Here is a 23,732-nt window from a genome sequence, read left to right as displayed (position 1 = left end):
CACACTTCAATCACCCACAAATTAAAAATACTTTCAAATCTGTTTTAATTTTGGTTGTATTTGAAATGTAACACAGTGTTCAGTAAAGTGCAACCTTAAGTGGTCAGGCAGTAGCAAAATATATGTACATTTATGAAATGTAATAAAAAAACATTAAAAATATTAAAATTACTTCATACTGGGTAAGAGCTCAAATGCATAGATTGAGGACTCAGAATTAATAACTTGACATGGCTCAGTCCAGCGGCACAGTGGCGCAGTGGTTAGCATGGTCTCCTCACAGCAAGAAGGTCCTGGGTTCGAGCCCCAGGGTAGTCCAACCTTGGCGGGTCATCCCGGGTCGTCCTCTGTGTGGAGTTTGCATGTTCTCCCTGTGTCTGCATGGGTTTCCTCCGGAGGCTCCGGTTTCCTCCCACAGTCCAAAGACATGTAAGTCAGGTGAATTGGCTGCATTAAAATTGTCCCTAGGAATGAATGAATTGGTGGGTGTGTGTGTGTGTGTGTGTGTGTGTGTGAGTGAGTCATTTGCAGCGGTGGGAGGGGGTTGTAGTGGGCGGGCGGTCGTTGGTGCGTGTGTGCGTACGTGCCCGGGGTGGGGGTGGGGACGAGGTAGCGTGCCCAGCTTCAGAGGTCACCACTCGCCAGTGGTGTTGAGGTAAAGCTGGTGTACAGGTTATCTGTAAAGACAGGTTAAAAAATACACCGGTGAATGGATGCATTCACACAAGACTGGTCATGTGTACTGAATGTACTTAAAAGTGAGTGTGACCCTACATAGCTTCATGAGTAAGCTCATAACAAGAACACATGCAAGGTTAAGGAATTCAATTACACATGGGACCACCCATGCTAAAAATATATATGCACTCACAATGCTGCAAAGTGCTTTAAATAAATGTACATAAAGTGTCAAATTGCACTGAATGGCAAAGACAATAGGTATATGTTGAATGAGCCACATTTCTGCACCCATACACATGAACTGGAAGACTTCATATACAATGGTACCTGGGACTTGATGCTACGCAGCTCAGAGTGAACTTTTCTGAACCTCCTTTCTAGTTCTAGGTGCTTCTCATTGAGCCTCTCCCTGTCTTGCCGCTCCTTCATAAAGTCCTCTTTATAGACCTCAGCCTGAGGTTGGACAAAGAAACATAACAGGAAGATGGAAATGGAAATGAATCAAATGGAGGAGAGTGTTTGAGTGACAACAAGAACAGAGCTCTTTAGCTAAAACAAAAGATAATATGAACTAAGATACCAAGTGCCCCCCCCGCCGCCGCCCACTAACCAAGCCTACCTGATATTTCCAGATCTCTTGTGGGGTTTCACTGCCCTCCTGAGGGGAAACAGACATCTGAAGGGCATCCTCTAAGACCTGCAGACAGGAATTGGTTAGAGGGAACAAGAGGCATTATGGGTACTGAGCACGTGCAGACAGAGTCAAACACCTCCACTGCTAATATGGAAAGGTTTTGAAAAACTGAAACCGACACTTGCTTCCTGTTTACCTATGCTGGGTTTTCCCCAGATGTCATAACCTCCAACACGTTGTTAGCTCACCTTATTGAGTCGTCTGATCTCTTTGTGTTGATGCTGCTCCCTTCTGGCAAGGGTGTTATTCCGTGCTCTCAACAGCTTGGCCTCCTGCTCGGTTTTCAGTAACTCAAAAGTGACATCACCGTTCTGGTTCTACAACAGGTCATCAATTTCCCATGAGAAGGTAAATCATTAGTTAGGCACAGAGAACCAGATATCATCATAATAAAGTTTACAATTGTCGTACAAAGTGCAGTTTAACATTGCATTCGTGTCAAAGCTCACTGCTGTGTTTTACCTGTTTGCACTCTTTATTCTCCACGGCTATCTCCGATTTTAAATTTTTCTGTAAGATGCCGTGATTTTGTCCTGGTTCACACCTTTCTTGATAACGGTCACATTGCTGTAAAGCTTTCATCTCCTGGACCTGAGGGTTATAGGGTGACAAATGGATGCATACTATATATCAATGTGAATAAAACTCAACGAGGTGACAAATCAAATGCAGCTGGAATGTGTCTGTTAGGAATTATTATGTTGATGAGTGCTCGCAAATACAACATTCAAAATATGACTCTTTACCTTGTCTTTGTAGAACAGTATCATCAACTGGTACTGCTCTGACCATTTCTTATTGATGGAGAGAAGCTTAATAGGACATAGAGAAGAACAAATGAGTCTAAAGCCCCCCAAAAATGCTGTTTTTACATGAACACTTGTGAATTTTTAGCGTTGAAAGAGACTCACCTCACGCCTCTGCTCCTCCAACGCGGCTATCTGTGCTTTCAGTGTGCCGTCATTGTTATCAGTAGACATTTCTGACTGAAAAAAATGAAAGACATCAAACAAACTGTTCAAACGCTTTATACATGTGCCAAAGGACAAAATGTCAGTGTATACACTGTGGGTGGTGGCATACGAGCGTACATTCAGTGACCTATCTGCAAATGGATTGCATTCATGTGGTACTTTTCTAGCTGCAACAGCCACTCAACACACTTTAGTCTATGAATGCCTCACATTCACACACACACACACACACACAGACACACACACACAGCGATGGTGGTAGGGGGCAGTTAGGCGTCTTGCTCAAGGACACCTAGACATTTTTTTATAAGGAGGAGTCAAGGATTGAACCGGTAACCCTCCAGTTACCAGACGACCTGCTCTACCTCCTGAGCCACTGTCGCCCCTCATGTACACATATTGGAAGTTCTGCTCTTAAGTGTTTCCAGTAACATGCAGAATAAGGTCATTTCCTGAACAGAATTGTGGTCAGGGGATCAACGTGTGTGTGTGTGTGTGTGTGTGTGTGTGTGTGTGTGTGTGTGTGTGTGTGTGTGTGTGTGTGTAAAATTTAGAAACTGGGGGCAGACTGTGGCTATAAATGTACTTGTAGGAAATCCTTTCTGACTTAACTACCCACATCATGTGTTAACACTATTTTGCATATCCTTACTTGTATTTCTCTCAGCTCTCTCTCAGGATGTTGAACTGGGTACACGTGGGGCTGCCGTCTGAGGTAACGGTTCAGCTCGACACTCTCACACCTGAAAACAAATCACGTTTATTAGGTTATACAGCTAGTTTCCACTACAGAGTTTTAGCGGCCCAGTGGTTTCTAGCTCCAGATTTTCTGAAAAATAATAATAATAATAATAATAATAATAATAATAATAATAACTCAATGTGACCATGTCACTACACCAATGGGAGACACTGTCAATACAGTCAGGTTACTTTAGCACATTTAAAAAGCAACCCGTGTTCACCGGAGTGCTTTCCAAACATTGCTTAGAAAAGCATAAACACAAAAAAAATAAATGGTAGACAGACTTCTCAACTTCAGTTGAAAATGGTGTGACTATAACTTTGCAGATTAGATCTTAGAATATGACAAGCCATTTTAACATTTATTCATTATAAGGCACTAGACACTAAAAATTAAACACTAGTACCTATTGTTTTTAATGCTAGTCACTATTCTGACTGTCACGTTGCTATTGTAAAGTTACCAAATGCTAAAAATAATACTTGGCATAAAAGTACATTTTTATTCATGCCTAAGACAATTCTACTAGTAATTATATATTAGCCACTAGTAGCTATTTATGAATGCTAGCTGCTATTCCAGTTATTACTAGCAAATGTCCTGCTGTTACTAGCTGTTTTTAAATAAGACCAAGTATTTTTTTCAAAAATGAATAGTTGCAACTTTGAAAAAAATTTTGAATCGTCAAATCTGAAATTTTGATGTCAACATGTAGCTGCGACCTGTCATGTCGATTCGCTAGTGTTAAAGAATATGTGTCAAGTGAAAACATAAATGTTGATATCTTTATGTGGAATAGAAACCAGGCGTCATTGAAAAGCCACCTGTCAATACCGCATAGCCGGTAGTAACAATGTAGTCGTGAAAAGCGAATATCAGAAGAGCAGCTAGTCACTGATGAAGTGACTGGTAACTAATACACAATGACCAGTAGACCTGGATCAACAACTAGTGCTATTTAACTAGCGACTAGTAGTCAGTAATGAGAAGTTGATATCTAATATGTGACGCCTCATAAGGTTCAATTGATAAGCTGCTTGCTATTCTCTTAGTAAGAATATGATAGTGACAAGTGCCTTTAAAGTGGGCACTAATTGAACTATCTCTAGTCAAAGAAGTGGCTATTCTTGTGCTAACAGAACTACTATCTATTTTTTTTAGCAACTAGCGACTTTACCATAGTGACTAGTGGCAGTCCGAGTAGCAGCTATGGTTTAAAAGATAACTAGTGGTGTTGAATTTGTAATGATGAGAGGCAGTCTAGTGTGTCGAGGTGCCTTGCCTGTCTGCGTTAGTCAGCGATGGGTCGTCTCCATTCATCCCTGTTCGGTTCTTCGCTTGTACCGCGGGGATCCTTTGATTGACGTGCGATCTGTCCGTGAGTTCATCCATCAGCTTCTTATGTGGGGACTGTCTGAAACAAAACGGCAGAGTCAACTTTCAGACGACTAACAACGGTGCCCGACGGCGACGGCGACAGCGTGCGTCTCGGACTGCAGGGTCGCGCCAAAGGACTCTTTATTCGTACGCGGTGCTCACGTGGTATTACACAGCGGCCGTGGGAATTCAGCCCTTATCGGGCACTCGGTGTACAAGCAGAGCGATGTCATGATAACCGGGTACACACACGCAGATCAACGCCATCTGCATTAGCAGCGGACGTCTGCGTACACTCACCGTGAGCGCTCAAGCGACGGCACGTCTAGCTTGTGCGGGCGGCGCTGCCGTGTGTCGGCGTCAACGTGTGGCGAGACTCGTACGCAGCTCCGCCTGGCGGGATTCCCTCACGCGGCATAAATACGGAAGCGCCGCGGTCTGCTGACGGCGTTCGTGACAGGGAAGGAAAGCACAGGTTCACTTGACACCGTGACCGCTATTTATCGACGCGGCGACGAGTGACTAAGAGAAGAAGAAGAAAGGGGAAAAAAACCGGACCACCCCCCCCCCCAAAATCCGGTTTCGCCCTAAAGCCCGAAATGTGCCAATCGTCTTGAAATACCCGCGTCCGGTCCCGTCCGTCCGGAGCGCGCGAATTTACGCGCGACGAGTCAGACCGGAAGCCGTCGCTCTGGCGTAATACTTAAATAATGAGGCGACCCGTTGCACAACGGCGTTCACACGCCGGCCGGCGGCGTGCGGTACGTATCGTTCTACGCGGAGTCTCCTCGCCCGATGAAACGTTCTCAAAAGCGTTGACTCAGAACAAATGTGTGTTTCAGGAAAGAAACAACGGAAATTACCCGGTTAGATTACCCTCCAACTCCACCTCCAGTAACCGGCAATAGATTTAGGTGACTCAGCAGCGCAACGCTATACACACCAGTAACTACAGGTCAATTCATCAGAGGGGAACAGAAAAGCCCCATTTTCTTACCATAGGGGAAGTGGGCAAAAAAAAAATGGCCACGCTTACTGATATTGTAAAGTAAGATTTTGGTGGGACAAAAATAGGCATCCCTGCGCAAAATGAGCTGCCTGTTACTGTCAATACTGTAGTTGCAAGTCACGTTTGTGTGTTGGGGGCAGCCTTTTAACTGCGCAGCAGAAACTTGGAAAAAACACACACGCATGCACACACACACACACACGCATGCACACACCCCTTTCGTCTTATATTTGTGGGGACCCCTTATTAACTGCGTTGAAATTCCCTATAGCCCCTAACCTTAAACACCAGAACTGCTTGCTATCCTAAGTCTAACCTTTACCCTAAACCCAAGTCCTGACCCTAATATGTCTGACACCCCCCCCCACACACACACACACCCACCCACACTTGCTTGCTTGCTGGTTGTCCATCGTGCCCGATGATGACCATCTTCTTCTATTTGTGGGTCCTTTGAGGACTCAGATAGCAGAAGATACCTGCGCAGAGATGGTTTTTAAAGTGGCATGGGGGGTGCGCTTCTCCCAACGCCACATGGCTTGATTGTAGAGGAGATGGTTCCGATGGCAAGGGGGATCCCTAGACGACCGGCACCTCCACACAACTGCAGGGGGCTGCCGGAAATCCAGTTTTTCGGAAACCGCCTCGAAGCGTGCCGCCACAGCTTGCTTTTCTGTTGGGGTAAGCTCCCCCAGCCTTATGTCTTCCAGACTCACCCACAAGGCAGCGGGGCAGTGGTTGACAGGTGCCAGGGCCTGCACACCATATCTCTGGGGCCCACTGCTGCTCCGAGATCCCCTGCCAAGTTAGCCTGGGGCCGCAAGACCCCAGTTACCATGTGTGGCCACGGGGAGGCCTGGCAGGAGTCTTGGTGAAGGAGAGGCTATGTACTGGCAAGCGAAGGCTTACACGCTAGGATGCTTCCCTATTCGCCACAAAGGCTAGCCAGCGGCAGCAAGCCAAGGGCAGGAAGGACACAAGCGGGTTGGAAGAACACATGCACCTTCCCTCCAACTACACACTGCTGCACTAGACGCATCACAACACCCTGTGTGTATGTACACACACACACACACCCACCCACACACACACACGCACACACGGGTACCTTGAAAGAATACCTCACTCAGCATGCAATACTGATGCTATTCAAACATCACGATTACAGTTTCATGCAGGCAATCCTTTCGACAGTTTAGTCAAGTAAAACAACTTCGCACTGAGCCAATGACAACATTTTAATTTCAAGTATTTCAAATTTCATCGAAATCTAACACGTTTGAGACATTCAGATAGTTTTATTGCAGCATTGACATTTAAACATGCAGCACAGCACATTGATCCCTTTCGCTCCGTAATACAAAAGTTTTGTTGTGTTTTTTTCTTTTAACACATAAAGAAAACATTGGGCCAAAATCAGACCCTCATGATCTAAGTCAATTTATACAAGGTATATACAATCAATAATCCCCTTGTGTTGGAACGTTTCTTGTCCAACAGCTTACAAACACACTTCTTCACCAACAGGCCCTGCAAGGTATGCTTGGGTCAGAGATGCAGCGCTTGATCTTGGTTCTAAAGTGAGAGAAAGAATAATGTGTGAGGACACTCATGTCCTGAGAAAGAATATGCAAGAACACACACACACTAACAAACACACACACACACACACACATACACACACCATCATCATCATCATCATCATCATCATCATCATCGGTGGTCACTCAGGGTCGAGTATGACTGTCCTCCTTCTTGGGCCTTGTGGGTCTTCAGGTGGGCGAAGAGGCCGATCCTGGAGCCATATATTTTGGTGCAGTGTGGGCAGGCGTGGGTGGTGGTAGTCATGGGATTTGTTTGGGGTTTTTTGGTGGAAACTCCCTCTTTCTGAGTCTGCGCTTGTCTTCTGCAGCACAGCGAAGATCATTATTATATAGTGCAGCTTCTTTCCGGACAAGTTTTCTCCAGGTCGCCCTGTTGGTTGCTGTGTCCTCCCAGGTCTTAGGGTCTATGTGGCATTTTTTGATGTTCACTTGGATGTTATCCTTATACCTTTTCTTTTGACCTCCTGGGGCACGTTGTCCTGTGAGAAGCTGGGAGTATAGGACTTGTTTTGGAAGGCGAGAGTCAGGCATACGGATGACATGGCCAGTCCATCTGAGCTGGTGTTGGGCGATGGTGGCAGTGATAGCGGGAATGTTAGCCTCCTCCAGGACGCTGGTGTTGGTGCGTCCATCTTCCCAGGTGATCTTGAGGATTTTTCGGAGGCCCCTCTGATGATGTGCCTCTAGTGCCTTCAGGTGCCTGCTGTATGTGGTCCAGGATTCTGATCCATACAGTAGGGTGGGCAACACTACCGCTCTGTAGACCAGAATTTTCATCCTGGCCTGGAGGTCGCGGTTTTCAAAGGCCCCTTTCCTCAGTCTTGAGAAAACCCCACTGGCACAACTGAGGCGGTGGTGTATTTCCTCATCAATATTAGCTTTGGAGGATAGGAGGCTTCTGAGATATGTACGTAAAGTGGTCCACAATTTCCAGTCTGGTTTTGTCAGCATAGATAGTTGGGGGTGGAGCAGGGTTATTTGTGTTGGGTGGTGGCTGGTAGAAGATCTGGGTCTTTTTTACATTAAGGGCCAGATCAAGCTGCTTGTATGCCTTGGCAAAAGCATCCAGAATGCACTGTAGGTCCTCTTCTGAATGGGCCACGAGGGCATTGTCGTCAGCATACTGCAGCTCCACACACACACATACACACACACACACACACACACACTTCATTGTCTGTACTTACTCATTCACCTCCTTGCAGCTGTAGTTTATTCCTCGGTCTAGTTCTCTCTGCAAGTCCTTTAAAGATGCATTGTCGCAATTTGTCCTAAAGCAAACAAACACACTGATGATTAAGAAGAAAATTACCTTGAGCATCAATTTGCAACAATCCTGATCAAAAATCACTTTCATTCAAATATCACTTTCACATAGATACCTAGATATATAAATAGATCTACATATAGAGAGATACATTTTGATTGATAGATAGCTGGATGGATAAAAACAATAAATTCATTGACCATTACAGAAATTACATTCAAAGTTCATGAGTGAAATCCAAACAAATATCGGTCTAAATGTGGACAGATGGTAAAGAGGGCAAAATCTTACACAGCATTCGCATTCGTGGTCAAAACAACATTCAGGCTCTTCACGTTAGGGGACTTGAGTCTTTTCACCTCAATGGTAGCAAAGATACTTGCAAAAACAAAACAAAACACAATGCAACTTTGATTACAAGATAGTAACTGTGATTATAGCGTGCAGCAGATGGATCGTGACACACAAACACTTCACCAGTAATTTATGGAGCATGTTTTTTCATGTTTTCAAATGGCCTTAGGCGAGTAGTTTCCCAAGTCAAAGACAGTAACTTCAGTTTCATTGTATCGCTCAGCCAGCGGCTCATTTAAGCCTCTTCTTGTGTGCTAATATTGGTTTAAGTTTCTCCTCGTTAACACTTTATACAGCTGGAATAAAAACGAAACGGATAATATACAAATATATGGATTGTAAATATCGTATTTTCAAATTAAAGTATTTAAATAGAAGTGTCCTGTCAGATACTTTAATGACAAATATATCCATGTTTAGTATTGTTTAATATGGTTAGAAGCATTTTGATTTGGGAACAGTGAGCAAAATGGTACAATGTCTCCCCAGTCAGTCATTTTACAACGTCTCCCACACTTTGAGTCAGTCTGTCTATTACCTTTATCATTGTCTGTTGTCTTTCCTGTTTTATTTTGAAGTTCGCCTGTCTTGTTGTGTCAGTTCTTGCCCCTAGTGTTTTGTCCTCGGTCGACCCCGTGTATCCCACACCTGAATGTTTATGTGTTCAGTCAAACTACACCGCGTTTCACCAACTCTCATTCTTCCGGTCTACCCGTGTTGGAAGTCTTGTGCCAGTTTCCTGGACCTTGTTTCTCTTGCCTGTCCCTCGTCGGATCTGGCTGCCTGTTTGGACTGAAAGCCCTGGTATCTAGAAGCTGACCTTTGAACCTGTTTGGCCAGTCTGCCTGCCCCCTTGTCTATCTGGTTGCCTGTCGGACTGATTTCCTGTGTACGGATCCCTGCCTTCCCTCGACTATTAAACTGAGTGTCACTGTAGCCTCCCTGTCTGTGTGTTGTGCGTTTGGGTTTTTACCTGTAACATAAAAGTGGTGCAACTGGTTTATGACTGGTCTAATATGAGTGGAAATTGTCACATCTCATAATAATAATGGATTAAATTTATATAGCGCTTTATCTAGACACCCAAAGTGCTTCACATTGAAGGGGGGTAAGTCACTTCAACCACCTCCAATGTGTAGCACCACCTGGGTGATGCTCGGCAGCCATTTTGTGCCAGAACGCTCACCCCACATCAGCTTGAAGTGGCGAGGGAGGAATCACTGAGCGAATTACAGGGGGATGATTTAGGTGGCCAGATGGCGAGACCCAGATTGGGAATTTTTCCAGGACATCGGGGAACTCCCTACTCTTTATGATGAGTGCCATGGGATCTTAATGACCACAGTGAGTCAGGACCTTGGTTTAATGTCTCATCTGGAGGACGGCATCTCTTAGAGCACAGTGTCCCCATCACTGCACTGGGGCCTTTTTGTTGTTTTTTATTAGGACCAGAGGGAATACTGCCCCCTACTGGCCCACCAACACCACTTCCAGCAACAACTCGTTTTCCCAGGAGGTCTCCCATCCAAGTACTGGCCAAACCCACACTTGCTTAGCTTCTGTCGTGCAGCAGAGCCAGGGTACCTGTTGCTATGGCTGCCATAAGGTCCATATAAAGTTTTGAAAGGTCCAAACAAAGTTTTGAGCGGCTGAAACTCATTTTTGGATGTACAAACAGGAACAGGGTTTTGAAAGGTGGAAGTTTACAATATGTTTAAGTAGTGGTTTGTACCTGTGTTTTAAGTGCCTTGTTCAAATAAGAGTTTTGTGCAGTTGAATGCAAAAAAAAGGTTTTGTATATTTTATTATGCTTTAAATGTTTAACATTTCACATATAGGTGAGCAGAAAAAAACCCCCTATAATTTATACATTCAACAAAACGCACTCTTCAGAGATTCGTACTTTATTGATTAGGACCTTACAAGATGCTGCGCTAATCTCCTCCCAAAGGCCAACAGCTACATGGTGGCCTGATAGGTCAGTGGTTGTGGTCGTAGTCGTGCTGTCAGACGTGTGTTTTCCCATTGTAGTATCATAATCAACTAGTGCAACGTACCTTGTGGAACTGAACGGTGTGGTTATGGACCCGTTAAGCATCGATGTGACATCACCACAAGCAACATCTGCGAACTAGAGAGACGAGATGTCAAGGGACATTTCACACTACATGTGGGCTACACACCAATGGGTCTGTCTGCAATACGCTGCACATCCTTTCACACATGTGCTCTCACAAACAACATTTATCATCTCTGAGGTGGGAGTTTTTTCATAAGGCCTGTTTGTTTTCCTCTCCTGTCTGTATTTCCCCCCCTTTCTCTTGTGTTGTAATTGTTTCCTCGCATTGTTTTAACAGTTTGTGTCTGTGGCCTCAGGTCACATGTGATATTGCCGCTGTAATTTGCAAATATCGACAGTAACTGGGAGACTGTGAGGCTTCTTGTGAGCGTGTGGGATGCTGCTCACTCAGAAGGGTGCTAAGCAATGTGCTTCCATGGAGACAGACACAAAGCCCTATTGATGAAGAGCCAGGCGCTGCCAAAGACCTTTTCGTTTAATTTATTTTTTTCTTATTTCCAGGAAATAAATGTTCCTGATTTCTTTTCTCCTCTGTGTTACAGTAACATACGATACAGCCTGGCGCTTTGCATTAATTTAAATCTTTCATTGTGTTTCACTATCATATGTAAACACACTTTTGTTGGGCTTTTTAGTAATATTTCTGGAGACAACGAGTGCTGTCGATGGCTTGGTCCCAGGAAGCTTGCATTGACATGCAGGACTGTAGACTTCAGGGTCTCATCTGGCACTTACTGCTGCTGAGACTCTTTTCCAGAATGAACGAACAGGATTGTGCACACATGTAGTCCATCCTGGGCAGTCTGCGGTGAACGTCTCTAGGACAACACACACACACACACACACAAACATACCAATTATATGCAAACATCATAGGGAACTGTTTATCCATGCATCACTGGTTTTAGAAACAAACATAGCAATATAGCACAATTTCCGTCCTCTATTGATTTCTACACTAATACATATAAAGTTTGGTAGACCGAGTAAAGCAAAATCTTGCACATCTACCATCCCATAATAAAAACTGAAGTGTGAGCTCTGAGAATTTATAAGCAGGTAAAGTACTGGCTCAAATGACCTTATGAATTGATATGAAGGGATTTAACCAGGGCGTACCAGAGCACCATCTTATGCAACAAACTATGGTTAAAATACATGTGCAGGCAATGTGGAAAACAAGGACTTTCCCCAAGGGTCCCAATAATGTAATACTGTGGTCATAAAGCAGCACATCCACGGTCTGGAACTCACTGTAAATCAAACCGGGATCATTTCATGCTGCAGTCTGGATGTGACAAAGTCTGATTTTAGTTTTTTTTTCCAGAGTTGAATCCTATCTTCTGCTGAGGACATTAGCCTTGAATATGTGAACAGACAAACAGTGATGCAACTGAAAGGCCGCGGCATTTTACCGTTACAATGATAAAAACCTAACCTTTGCACATTATGATGATTAATGGCCACTAAATGGCTGTCCGCTGCAGTCATGCAAATAAGTCTGAATGATTGCCACAGGTGCATCTTACTTGGCAATACTGCATTTTTATCACTTCAGTCTCAACTGTGTTTTGTCAATGTTTGTATTGTTTTTCTTTATATAGCACTTTTCACGCATGCTGTGGTCGAAAGTGTGAAAATAACGCAGAAACGTCGCATTGCTCCACTTCTGCATTTCATCGGTCTGCAGACGAATAATTTGACCTAAAACCTGCAGCACCGTTTACAAGGTAATGAGTTTTACACTCCCTCCACATCTTACCTTTGCTGCCTTCCTTCCCACACCAAGTCAGTTCATCCAGGATGAAGCCCAACAGAGTATCTTCAGCAGTAAGAAAACAATCTCTATGCATAGTGAATTCATGGACCAAATCTTTCGTTTTGCTCCAGAACATCGTCTAAGAGAGGAAGAAGAAGGAAAAAAAACAAAACAAATTTATATTGTGTTATAAATTATTAACATTTAAATGTTAAATGTTTTGGTGAACAACAGGCCTGTGAAGGAAACGAAGGTCAAGGTCAGCCGTGACTTGAAGACTGCCAGGCTGTGTGTCAGTGGGGCTTCATGTGTAAAAGAAGCGCTGGCGGGTGATTTACTCGGTTGCATGCAGGCTCAAAAGGTGATGTGGTGAGGAGATGGTCGTAGGACTCCACTGGGACCTGGCATGGGTCCTTTCCCACGTACGCTTGTTCAAACGCTTGCCATATGCCCAGGCAGTCGTGTCTGGAAAAAAAAAAAACGAAGATGCCGTGTCAACGGAAATAGGATTTTGAAGGAGAATGTGACTTTTTTTTTTTAGATTGCATCATCGATAATGAAGCGTTGCAAAAGCCAAACAAAAGGTAAAGAGAAGTAAAATTACACAACTTAAGTGAACTTTTAAACAACTTTTAGGGGGTTACGTTAAGTGGCAACAACTTAACAATGTGTGCACAGATTTGCAGACATTGTGGCAGAAGACATTTTCAAGACAGCTGAATTAGCTAGAGTATACTTAACAATTTTTGATACTGTGCATTTGAAGTGTTTCTGTGATATGGTGCAGATTAGTTTGAATATTACTTTCACACATCCAAGCACAGCATCTAATACAAGGACGTCTTCCTATTGAAGGAAATCAAATGCAACAGCTTCAACAGAGCAGAGAAAGAAGGGGGTAAACTGAGATAATGCAGCGGGAGACAACAAAGATGTGAGTTTGCAAGTAATTGTTGGAGTTTCCCCCTGGTTAGCTCAGTTTAGACGAGTGACGGTGTCTGCAGAGTACGAAATGAACTTTCAGACAGCCTTGACTTTTCTCAGCTGTTCGCCAGTTGAACTGAACTTCCTGGCAGTTGTTCCAGCTGTGGGTTCCTCCTTGTTTACGCACAGCCACTCGTGCGTAAACAACAATATATCTGGTTTTAACCGAGAAACGCCACCGGCTCATTGATAAAATTACTGATACGTTTTGTATTAAAACAATATTTCAGTTTCCCCAAGTGGACGCACCCCCGACAAATGAGACGTAAACAAGAAGTTCACCTTGCGCTTTTCCCGGGGAATCGTTCACATTTGGTAATAAATGTCGACTTGAAATCGCCGGTCGCACGCATCAGACTCAGCGGAACGGCGATAATGATGCTTAGGGTGACCACCGCCAAACCAGCGCCGACCCAGCACCAGCCGCGCCTCATGTTCCGCCCCGGACTGGCGCTGCTCCTACTGGTCCATCGCGGAGTCGATACCCCTCCGTAACACCCTCCTTCAACAGTGGCCGGCGGAGGGACTGCGCGTCACGCGCACGCGTCCGTGCACGTCAGCCTGTCCCTCAATCAGGGTGACAAACGGTACCGTGTTCTCTTTATATCAGCATATATATATATATATATATATATATATATAAAAATATATATCTGCATATGTCTGCTGGAGCGCCTCCAGCAGCCAGGCTTGTTGTCAGCCGGTGTCACGTATAACCCAGCCAGACAAGCTAAAAATAAGGTGCGCGTCTCACGCGGAAGCCCAAATGAAACGAAACTGTTGCGGCTCTGGCACGTACTGGGGCAGGGCACGCAACGCTCCGAAAATACCGACGTGTAATATACTTGTGTAAAGGTCACTACTATTACTTGCGGCTATGGGGAATTTATTGGAATCAATAAATCAATGCGGAGCGGACATTGTAGAATGACGTTAAACACAAAGCCCAGCGATTCCCAAATCGTGAGCTGCAACCTCCTAGTGGGCCGCGCAGGTACCGCAGGTGGGCCCGCGAGAGGTCATTTACAATAAATTAACAAAAGTTAATTTTCAGTTTGTAATCAAGTTTGAAATTAACATAAAATATTTATGATCAAATATTTGCATTTCAGCAGAATTGTTCCGTTTATGAAATAAACAGATAAGATGTTTTGAAGAGAAAATTTTAAGAAAGCCTTTAATACAGCATGACAAAAAGAAGAAAAAGATATAAAGTAGTAGTTTGAAACAAGTGAGCCTACGCGTTGCGGCCATATTGGCCTTCTTCAGGGCACAAAACACCCATGTGAAAGGGTCGGTGGAACCTACCAAGATATCACGTGACAAACTTGTTACGTATCGAATGAAGACCAGAGACCGGTGTAGCGAAACCCCAAGGACAGACGGACACAGAGCACCGAGAAAACCCGAAGGTAGTTTTAATGCAGGTAAATAAACCACACTGCCACGGGGATGATTAACAGGGTAATCTCAGGTGGGGGTTGTTGTGGCGATGTGCGTGCGCCTGGCTACCAAAGTCCGAATCCGTAGAGCGAGGGATTGTCCGAGGAACTCCGGGTCCGAGATCCAGCAAATCAAGTCCGAAGGGAGGGGGTCCAGGGAGAGAGACGCGGAGGGAGATCGCTGGAGGGGTCCAGGGAAAACGTGATGGTCGCTGGGGACGAGGAGCGAGGGAGACGCGGAAGTCGCGGAGGGAGGGTCTTGAGGGAAACAAAAACAGCGAGACGAAACAGGAGTTAGATACCGAGGAACAAAACAACAGCGTGGGAATAGGCACGAGAAAAGGGTAAGCAGGAAATCACTGGAATAGGCTTGTCAGAGCTTTACCGCAGGGTTCAGTACGTCGAAGCATAGAGGCGTTCTGGGAGGCTTCTTGTAGAGGGCTGCCCGATTGCCGCAGGTGTGCCTGATAGATGATGGCACCTGGTGCAACGCAGCGCTTGCCTCCTCAGAGCGCGAACCGAGCGCTCGGATGTTTCCGGCACGTCCGAGCGGCTTGAACTTGCCGGGGAGATAGCTCGGGGCGGTGTAGCCACAACAGGATCCCCCCCCCCCCATACGGGAGACACCGGGCGACCGTCCGATGGCGTTGGGGTGGACCCGATAGAACTCCTTCAGGAGTGCGGGGTCGGCCAGGTAGGATCGGGGCACCCAGCTCCGATCCTCGGGCCCGTAACCAACCCAGTCCACCAGGTAACCCCGGCCCTAGTGGCGAACGGCGAGCAGTCGGTTACGTCCCAGACCAAGTCGCCACCGTGGAGGACCCTGGGAGGCGGAGGAGCCAGACGCTACCGGTTTGATGTGAGAGACATGAAACACAGGATGGATCTTAAGTGAAGTAGGAAGGAGGAGACATACCGCAGAGGGGTTGATTATGCGGTCAGTGGTGACCGACGTAGCGAGGAGCCAGCTTCCGGGAGAGTGAGGTCCCGGGCCAGTAGCCACACCCTCTGGCCAGAACGATAGGCCGGGGCTGGCACTCTCCGCCAGTTGGCGCCGCGCCAGGACCGCCCTGTGGCCCGCAACATAGCGGCCCGGGCAGTCTTCAAGATGCGACGGCATCTCCACCTCCAACTCCTGACAGGCAAACAGAGGGGGTTGGTAACCGAGGGAGCACTCAAAGGGGGACAAACCGGTAGCAGAACTCTCCATGGTGTTCAGGGAATACTCCACCCAGGGTAGGTGCTTGCTCCAGGAGGCGGGGTTGCTGGTGCTGACGCAACACAAGGCCGCCTCCAGGGCTTGGTTGGCCCGCTCCGCCTACCCATTGGTCTGGGGGTGGTATCCAGAGAAGAGACTGACCGTGGCCCCAATCCCCTTACAGAAGGCCTGCCACACCTTAGAAGTGAACTGGGGACCACGGACGGAGACTGTCTTGAGGGATCCCATGGAGACGGATAACATGGGAGACGAGGAGGTCCGCTGTCTCAGCCGCAGAGGGGAGCTTGGGAAGGGCGACAAAATGGACAGCCTTAGAGAACCGGTCAACAATGGTCAAGACGGTATTACCTTGGGACACAAAAAAAAACCGCTGCAACCGGGGACGACGAGGGCCTTATGATTCCTGAGACCAGGGACTGATCTAATTGCGCATAGACTCCTTCTCTGGGACCGAGAGGTTATACAACCGACCGGTGGGAAGGAGGTCTATAGCGCAATCATAGGGACGGTGAGGGGGAAGCGAAAAGTGCACCGTCTTTGCTAAACACGGGAGCTAAATCGTGATAGACAGAGGGTACTCCAGTGAGATCCGGGGGAGAGAGCACGGGTCTGGGGACACTGGACGGAGAGAGAGCGGAGCGAAAGCAGTTGGCATGACACGCAACGCTCCAACCCAATATCCGCCCAGTGGACCATGAATTTTGGTTGATCGTGCCTCTCCTACCACGGGCTACCTAACACTAGGGGCGCTGCAAGACCAAAAAACGCGCAGTCTCTACGTGATTACCCGAAAGAGTGAGCGTGAGAGAAGCTGTGCTGTGCGTAATCCTCCCGAGTGAACGACCGTCTAAGACTTGGGCTGTGAGGGGAGTGTCAAGGGGGACGAGTGGAATGCCGGCTTGCCGGGCCAGCGAGATGTCTATCAAACACTCGTCCACCCCCGAATCTAACAGTGTGCTGATAGAAAGTGATTCCTTATCCCAGGTGAGTGTGACAGGAAACAACCGGTTGTGCCCTTTTTTGGACTGGGGCAGGGTGGTCAAGTTCATTAGGACCCCCCCCCCCAACTAATGAGTCTGGTCTTTTTGGGCGAGTCGGGCAGGCTCGGCTGTAATGGCACGACTACCCAGAGTAGAGGCAGAGTCGGTCACGCATCCTCTGCTCCCACTCCTCCAGTGGAAGTCGTGACCGACCCAACTGCTTAGGCTCCTCCTCCGATCTGGATGCAGATCATGCCGGGGGTAGCATGGGGTACTGAGAGGGTGGAGAGTGGCTGCAGGATGCTGGAACAGGGGACCCGCTAGTAGTTCGGGATGGGGTAGGTCTATGGGAGACTCCGGCGAGTTGAGCGCGCTCCAGACGCCGCTCCCGCAACCGTTCGTCCATCCGGAGAGCGACTGACGAGCTCGTTGAAGGAAGAGGGCCGGTCCCTAACAATGAGATCCTTGATGGAATCGCTGAGCCCCCTCCTGTACGTGCTCTTAAGCGCTGTGTCGTCCCACCCACTGTTAGCCGCAAGTACCCTAACCTCCAGGGTGTCGTCTGCCACTGACCTAGCTCCTTGCTGGATTGAATGGAGGCGGCCAGCTGCGTCTTCCCCGTCCGCTGGGCGAACGAACACTAAACGAAATTCATGGCGGAAGGCATCATAGTTGGTGGAGAATGGTTCGTGATGGCCAACCACCGCCACGCCCAACTGAGGGCTCTGCCAGTCAACAGGAATATCACCAGGGCTACCTTAGTGTAACCAGGTTAAAATTAATGTTTTTATTTTATTTTGTTTGAGTATGAAATATCACCAAATCCTGTCTGTGTGCTGTTATTTGTGTTTACTACATTTTATTTTATGTCATTATTTACTTTTATGTGTTTTACAACGACCGTCATATACGTGTACTGTCGCTTTAAGAGAGAGGTCTTATGGGTACACGGAAGACGGAACGTGGGAGAGGCCATTTTTGTTTTGTGGGAGGAGTCTCAAGCAGCGATCGAGCCGAGCGACGCGTGTTTCTTACCGTAGGACAGTTTTGCTGGTTGAGGAGAACGTAACTTTGAGTATCCCTGTAAGAAGATACTGCAAGCTGTGGGATAAAATACTTGTTTATCCTTTCTTACATCGGAGTCCCGTGGACGGTTTCTCCTAACGCACACGAGTGAAGTCCGGGCAGTGGTTGAACTTCGACCCCCACGTCCGTAAGAAACACCGCTCCCTCTGGAGGACTGGACGTTTGTCGAAGGGTTTGAAACCAAAATAAATGGCAAGGTGAGCCAAATAGAGTCCTGTGTGTCCCCCCTCCTTCCTTGATCATGATGATGATGATGATGAGAGACTGAGGGCCCCCCACAACATCTGGGACCCCACCGAAAATAGAACACAACGCAGAGCTGATGATGGAAGTGACGGGCGTGCAGCAGGCTGACCAGCAAAGAACAGCATAGGACTGCCCCCGTTACATTAGCCTGCCCCGTCCTATACCTGGCTGGTGTTTGAACAGGAGTTCACACTGACCGAGAAAGCCTCTGCACTGCTCGAACTCCCCACCGAAGGCTTTAGGACAGGGGAGGTTAGGCTCAACACGGGGATCATGATACGGTTGACCGGAGGGACTGGGAACTGGGCTGGGGCCAGAGAAGGATGATCGCTGATCTTGGACACTGCCAGAGCAGCGATCTGCGCGGAGAGTGAAGTAAGGGTGCTCGCCGAGGTAGGCGAGCTAGCCTGGAGCCCGCTGATTTCTCCAGCGATCTGGGGGAAGGCGCCAAGCTTAGAATGGAGTTGAGTAAGTTGAGTGCTGTGGTCCTTTACACTGCCTCGAGAGCTATAGGGTTATGGGGCTTAGGGGCTCTAGCTGCCTGAGCGACCGCCTGCCCCTCGGGTTCTCTTTGGCTCATTCTCAATTCAATTCAATTCAATTTATTGTCATTAAAAACAATGTGCAGGCACATGTTAAAAATGAAATGAGGGGCTTCTGGCTTCGACGTTATGTTACGTATCACGAATGAAGACCAGAGATCTGAGTTGTTCGCCCCCCAATGTGGACTTGTAGGGATCACCTCTATGGCCATCACTTTGAAAGACAAGGGTGTAGGGAGTCCTGCCAGCTGCTAATGGACAGCCATGGACTAGGCCGGGTTACTACTGTATGGCATTTTTATGTTCCGCCACTCTATCCTTCAGTCTTCTTTTGGTTCTGCCAACGTAAAAGCCTCCAGTCACACTCAAGTCTGTAGACCACAAAGGTTGTATTGCAATTAGCAAGATAATTCATTGTGAACAGTGTGTCAAAAAACATCAACGAAGGTGTTGCTCTTAACAATGTGTTGACAGTGATTGCATTTGCCACATCTGGTTTCCTTTTGGCCTTTGGAGCCACTGGTTTTTCACTGCTACGAACTGGTTTGTCCCTCAGTGTAGGTGCCTGCCTAAGACAGAATGAGAGTGCATCACAGAAGACGTCTTTTAGGGAAGGGTCAGTTTGTAATATTCCTCAGTTCCTTCTGATTGTCTTTAATTTGGACAGCTTGTTTACAGAACTGGGTGGTGAAATAGATCTGATGGTTCTTCCGTCGCCTTTGTTGTTTTGATTAACAGGTCTTCCCTCTTACATTGGTTGGCCCTATGTGACCACATGAACTTTATACCTCATTTCCTTAAATCTCTCTGCCATTTCTATATACTGAATATGAAAATCACCTTCACAATCACAGATTCTCTTGAGGCGAAGAAACTGTCTGTTAGGGATGTTATTGATAAGGCGTAGCTGGAGGAAACTATCAGCTCTTGGAAGTATATTGTGGTCTGTGGTTTTCCTGAAGACGGATGAATGTAGATCTCCATTTTCTTCTTTGCTGATTATCAGATCTAGAAAAGAAATTTAATTTTTCCTATGTTGCAGAGTCATTCTTATGTTCGGGTTAATAGACTTGACATAGGTGTGGAAGTCAAGGAGTTGTGCCTCTGTGCCCTTGACCACACTTGTTCTTGATAAATGTCTGCTCCCAGAGTCCCCAAAACAAACAATCATAGATTGGTGCAAAACTGGCCTCCACTGCTGTTCCTTTGGTTTGTCTGTATAGACTAGCTCCAAAATAAAATACATTATTTGTAAGTGTCCACTCAGTAAATTGTAAAATGAATTCACTGGGTGGCATGCAATCCCCTTGTCTAGACATAAGGTAATGTTCAATGGCCTGAAGCCCCTCTGTGTGGTCAATATTAGTATAAAGAGACTCGACATCCATAGTTAGAAGAAAAGCATTGCCAAAATTTTTCAGAGCAGTTCATTTCTTTAGCATGTCTGTGGTATCTCTGCAATTAAATGCAAAGTTGGAGTCTCAAATAATGTTCAAACCAGAGTAGCCTGCAGAAGAAAACAACAACAACAACAACAAGATGAATGCATTTCCAGCAAATATTAAAACGTGACCTGGAACTCAAAGTAACAAGAAAAGTTTAGGATTCCCCCCCCCCCCAATCCTCAACACACAACATCAGCGCCCGAAAAAAAAAGCCTGCTAATAAAAGACTAATTCAAGAATAACACAAGACTAATACAAGATAAATATTATGTTTACTTTTACCTGGTCTTCTGGGCTGTGCCTCAACAAGTTATCAATATGAAATACAAAAGGTAAATGTGGACAATTTCAAATGGGTATATTCAATTGGAAGAAAAAAGAGGAAAAAAGAAAAAGAAAAACACACATTTATCAACATTTGCCTTGGCCCATGCAATGGCTGAACTCAAATTTAATGGTCCAATCTGTGATTTATGTGAACATATAAAAGTGATGTATATTTACATATGTTATAGAGGATGAAGTGGGGAAGAGGGTACCCAAAGAGGAGAGAGTGGTGATCAGTGTTGTAGTCGAGTCACTAAACCTCGAGTCCGAGTCGAGCTTCGAGTCCCCAGTGTTCGAGTCCAAGTCCGAGTCACCAAAGAAAAGTCGAGTCTGAGTCGAGTCCCCATTACCTGAGTCCGAGTCGAGTCCCTATTACCCTAGTCCGAGTCCGAGTCATCAAGGTTGAGTCTGAGTCGAGTTCCAAGATGGCTCCAGTGATCCACTCGGGCACAGTCAAAGATCTGACATACAAATAAAAAAGGTCTACATTAAACAAAAATGACACAGCTGTCACCATTTCAGAGGGAGTTTATTTACTTTGTGACACGATAGCCAAACAAATGCACACCCACACACTCGCACACATGCACGCGCAAGCATGCGCGCACACACACATTTTTAGAACAGTCTGAATTTCTTTGACATTCTGAACATCGGATGTGCTTCAAAACACATTGATAGCTGTGAATAGCATGATATTAGCAAATGGTGGAAACAGTATACAGAAGTAAGTTCCACAGCATACAATACATTCATAAAAACTAGTCAAAAGACATTGTCTCTCAGGAATAGTTAGGAACAAAAAACTGGTGGCACTAGTTTTAAGTATACACGTTGCATTTCAAAAACATAAGATCTGACAGCATGGAACTACTCAACCTTGCACGGTGAGGCCTCATCAAAATGCCTCCATGACTAAATACCCTTTCAATGGGTGCACTGGAGGCAGGGATAGAGAATACCTGTGTGGTAATCTGATAGAGGGTAGGGAATTTGGATTTGTTTTGCTGCCAAAACCTGAGGCACGGGACTGAGTCAGAGTCCTGCTCAGCGATCAAGTCGAGGTATGCAGTCAACTGAGCCTGGCCAGACGGCTTCTTCTCGGCGGAGGAGGGAGTCCTCCTATAGTGGGAGAACATTCTCAACTGCTTCTCAGGAGCAGACTCTGAAAGTTCACCTTCCCCTGGTCCTGTTGCTTCCGCTGCATCTGCTGTTGATACCGCTTGCTTGTCACCCTCTGCCTTTATATACTCTGAAATGAGAGGGGGCATGGGGGACTCATTACAAATATGTTATTGACTAGGCCTACATGACAAATGACACGCCTATGTGCTTTATTGTAACACCTTCAATGATATAAACATCACAACAATCAAATAGTTAATCACTTAACTAACATTAATCAAAACATTTCTCACCTTTGATCTCAGTCTTCAGCACATCTTTGATGTCACTGTCCAGCTGCACATCATGTTCTAGCCACTGGAAGCCAAATGCTGGGTCCAACACAGATGCTATGAAGTAGGCATTGGTGAAAGGAAATTTGGTGGGGCCTCTTCCTTCAGCTGGCTCACATCCTGGTATCTGGACTGCACTGAAAACCTCTGCAAACCTTGTTTTCAAGGAGTTCTCCAGAGCTCTCACCAGAGGCCCACAGTATCTGGCTTTTCCTCTTATTTCCTGCAGGTGACAGCGCAGAGTGAGGACACAGTTGGTTGCCTCTAAGAACGGATCAAGAACTTCGATCAGTTCTTTAAGCTGAGCATACTCTCGCGGGGATAAGATAAGGCTGTGCCCCTCTGATTCCAACACACTGGACAGCTTTTGCATGTCTAAATGCACATAAGCCTTCACCTGCTTCAGAGTGGAATTCCATCGTGTGGCATTCGCTGTTGGAATTGTTGCATCACCAAAACACACTTCAAAGCAGTCTTTAAACGAGGTGCCACTGCAGAGGAGGTTGGCTGCACGGGATAGCTTTGCTAGGGTGCTTGACAGCCCACTGGTGTCTTTCAGACCATCTTTTATGACCAACTGCAGTGAATGTGTGAAGCATGATAGTCTCTGCATCTTACAGTTCTCAGCCAAAGTGTCATTGACTGTCTGTTGATCTTCTGGCATCAGGTCTTGCCATATTTCATCATCCTCCTCAAATGTGCTGGGATCATGAGCTTCAGCATCACAAGGATCCTCTAGGGGAAAGCTGGCCTGGAAAGCTTTTCTCATGTTGGATGCATTGTCAGTTATGACAAAGTTGATCTTGTGCCATGCACTCTTTTGCAGGAAAGAAGATATGACTGAAGGCTGAGTTCCTGTTTTTTTTATCCATTGCCACTGTGTGTGCTGTCACTCCAAGGAATGACCGCATCTTTCGATCACTCCAAATGTCTGTGGTAACAGCAACACTCGATGCTTCTGCCAGCTAGCTCTTTATCTGTTCTTTCTTGACTTCCACCATCCCTGGAATGGTCACAGAGGAAATTGTGGATCTTGCTATGGGCCGGTACTGAGGGTCCAGGACATGCAGGAAGTGCTTGAAGTCCTCATTGTCAACGATGGAGAGCGGCAAGCAGCACTTAATGATTAGATCTTTTACAAGGGCATCACTTATAGCCTTCTGACGTGGATGTTTGAGGTCGTACATCCTTTGCTGTCCATCATTTAAAAATGATGTGATAGTCTTCTGACCTGAAGCAGCTGGCATCACATCTGAAGCAGTGGAGGCACGGTATTCTTGGAACCTAGGGGAAGATAGGATACACACTTTAGCTTGCTGATGTCAAACTGTTTCAAGTAATCTTTCTCACAGCAAAAAATGTGTAACGTTATAGCTATAACAATATGCAATAACAATACAAATGTTACACATTATACACATAGTGGTTTGAACCATAACCAGTTAAGTTACATATTTAGT

The 23,732-nt window shown here is 46.1% G+C and overlaps 2 protein-coding genes across 4 annotated transcripts; both read right to left on the bottom strand.

The window, feature by feature from the left end:
• Positions 1 to 34: 34 nt before the first annotated feature.
• Positions 35 to 5,255, bottom strand: LOC130129979 (TNFAIP3-interacting protein 3-like). Of its 3 annotated transcripts, XM_056299698.1 has the most exons (11): positions 4,772 to 5,255; positions 4,377 to 4,508; positions 3,002 to 3,092; positions 2,287 to 2,361; positions 2,122 to 2,187; positions 1,838 to 1,966; positions 1,564 to 1,692; positions 1,301 to 1,378; positions 1,009 to 1,134; positions 579 to 677; positions 35 to 497 (listed from the first exon to the last, which is right to left on the bottom strand). In XM_056299698.1, exons 2-11 carry the CDS (start codon positions 4,484 to 4,486, stop codon positions 465 to 467), a joined length of 936 nt encoding a protein of 311 aa, XP_056155673.1. In that variant the 5' UTR covers positions 4,487 to 4,508; positions 4,772 to 5,255; the 3' UTR covers positions 35 to 464. The 3 variants fall into 3 exon arrangements, with proteins under 3 accessions (XP_056155673.1, XP_056155671.1, XP_056155672.1); XM_056299696.1 differs by having other exon boundaries at positions 35 to 677; XM_056299697.1 differs by having other exon boundaries at positions 35 to 677; positions 4,377 to 4,504.
• Positions 5,256 to 6,711: 1,456 nt separating this feature from the next.
• On the bottom strand, positions 6,712 to 14,163 carry LOC130130026 (ADP-ribosyl cyclase/cyclic ADP-ribose hydrolase 1-like). The gene is made up of 8 exons (XM_056299754.1): positions 13,811 to 14,163; positions 12,883 to 13,009; positions 12,548 to 12,683; positions 11,521 to 11,603; positions 10,763 to 10,836; positions 8,643 to 8,729; positions 8,272 to 8,355; positions 6,712 to 7,055 (listed from the first exon to the last, which is right to left on the bottom strand). The coding sequence occupies exons 1-8, from the start codon at positions 13,960 to 13,962 to the stop codon at positions 6,998 to 7,000; spliced, it is 801 nt and encodes a 266-aa protein (XP_056155729.1). The 5' UTR covers positions 13,963 to 14,163; the 3' UTR covers positions 6,712 to 6,997.
• Positions 14,164 to 23,732: the final 9,569 nt, after the last annotated feature.

Source organism: Lampris incognitus, chromosome 19 (assembly GCF_029633865.1).
Source record: "Lampris incognitus isolate fLamInc1 chromosome 19, fLamInc1.hap2, whole genome shotgun sequence".
Classification (NCBI taxonomy): Eukaryota; Metazoa; Chordata; class Actinopteri; order Lampriformes; family Lampridae; genus Lampris; species Lampris incognitus.
This window is presented reverse-complemented; position numbering and strand designations above follow the sequence as displayed.

What these genes read in the sequence shown, in the direction of transcription:
- LOC130129979 (XM_056299696.1), bottom strand. Translation starts at nt 4,486, where the DNA reads ATGGATGAACTCACGGACAGATCGCACGTCAATCAAAGGATCCCCGCG. An exon ending in TACTGTTCTACAAAGACAAG is followed by an intron (nt 1,967 to 2,121) that starts GTAAAGAGTCAT and finishes TATAACCCTCAG; the next exon opens with GTCCAGGAGATGAAAGCTTT. An exon ending in AGATCAGACGACTCAATAAG is followed by an intron (nt 1,379 to 1,563) that starts GTGAGCTAACAA and finishes TCCTGTCTGCAG; the next exon opens with GTCTTAGAGGATGCCCTTCA.
- LOC130130026 (XM_056299754.1), bottom strand. Translation starts at nt 13,962, where the DNA reads ATGAGGCGCGGCTGGTGCTGGGTCGGCGCTGGTTTGGCGGTGGTCACC. An exon ending in TTCCCCGGGAAAAGCGCAAG is followed by an intron (nt 13,010 to 13,810) that starts GTGAACTTCTTG and finishes TTTTTTTTCCAG; the next exon opens with ACACGACTGCCTGGGCATAT. An exon ending in ACCACGAATGCGAATGCTGT is followed by an intron (nt 8,356 to 8,642) that starts GTAAGATTTTGC and finishes TGTTTGCTTTAG; the next exon opens with GACAAATTGCGACAATGCAT.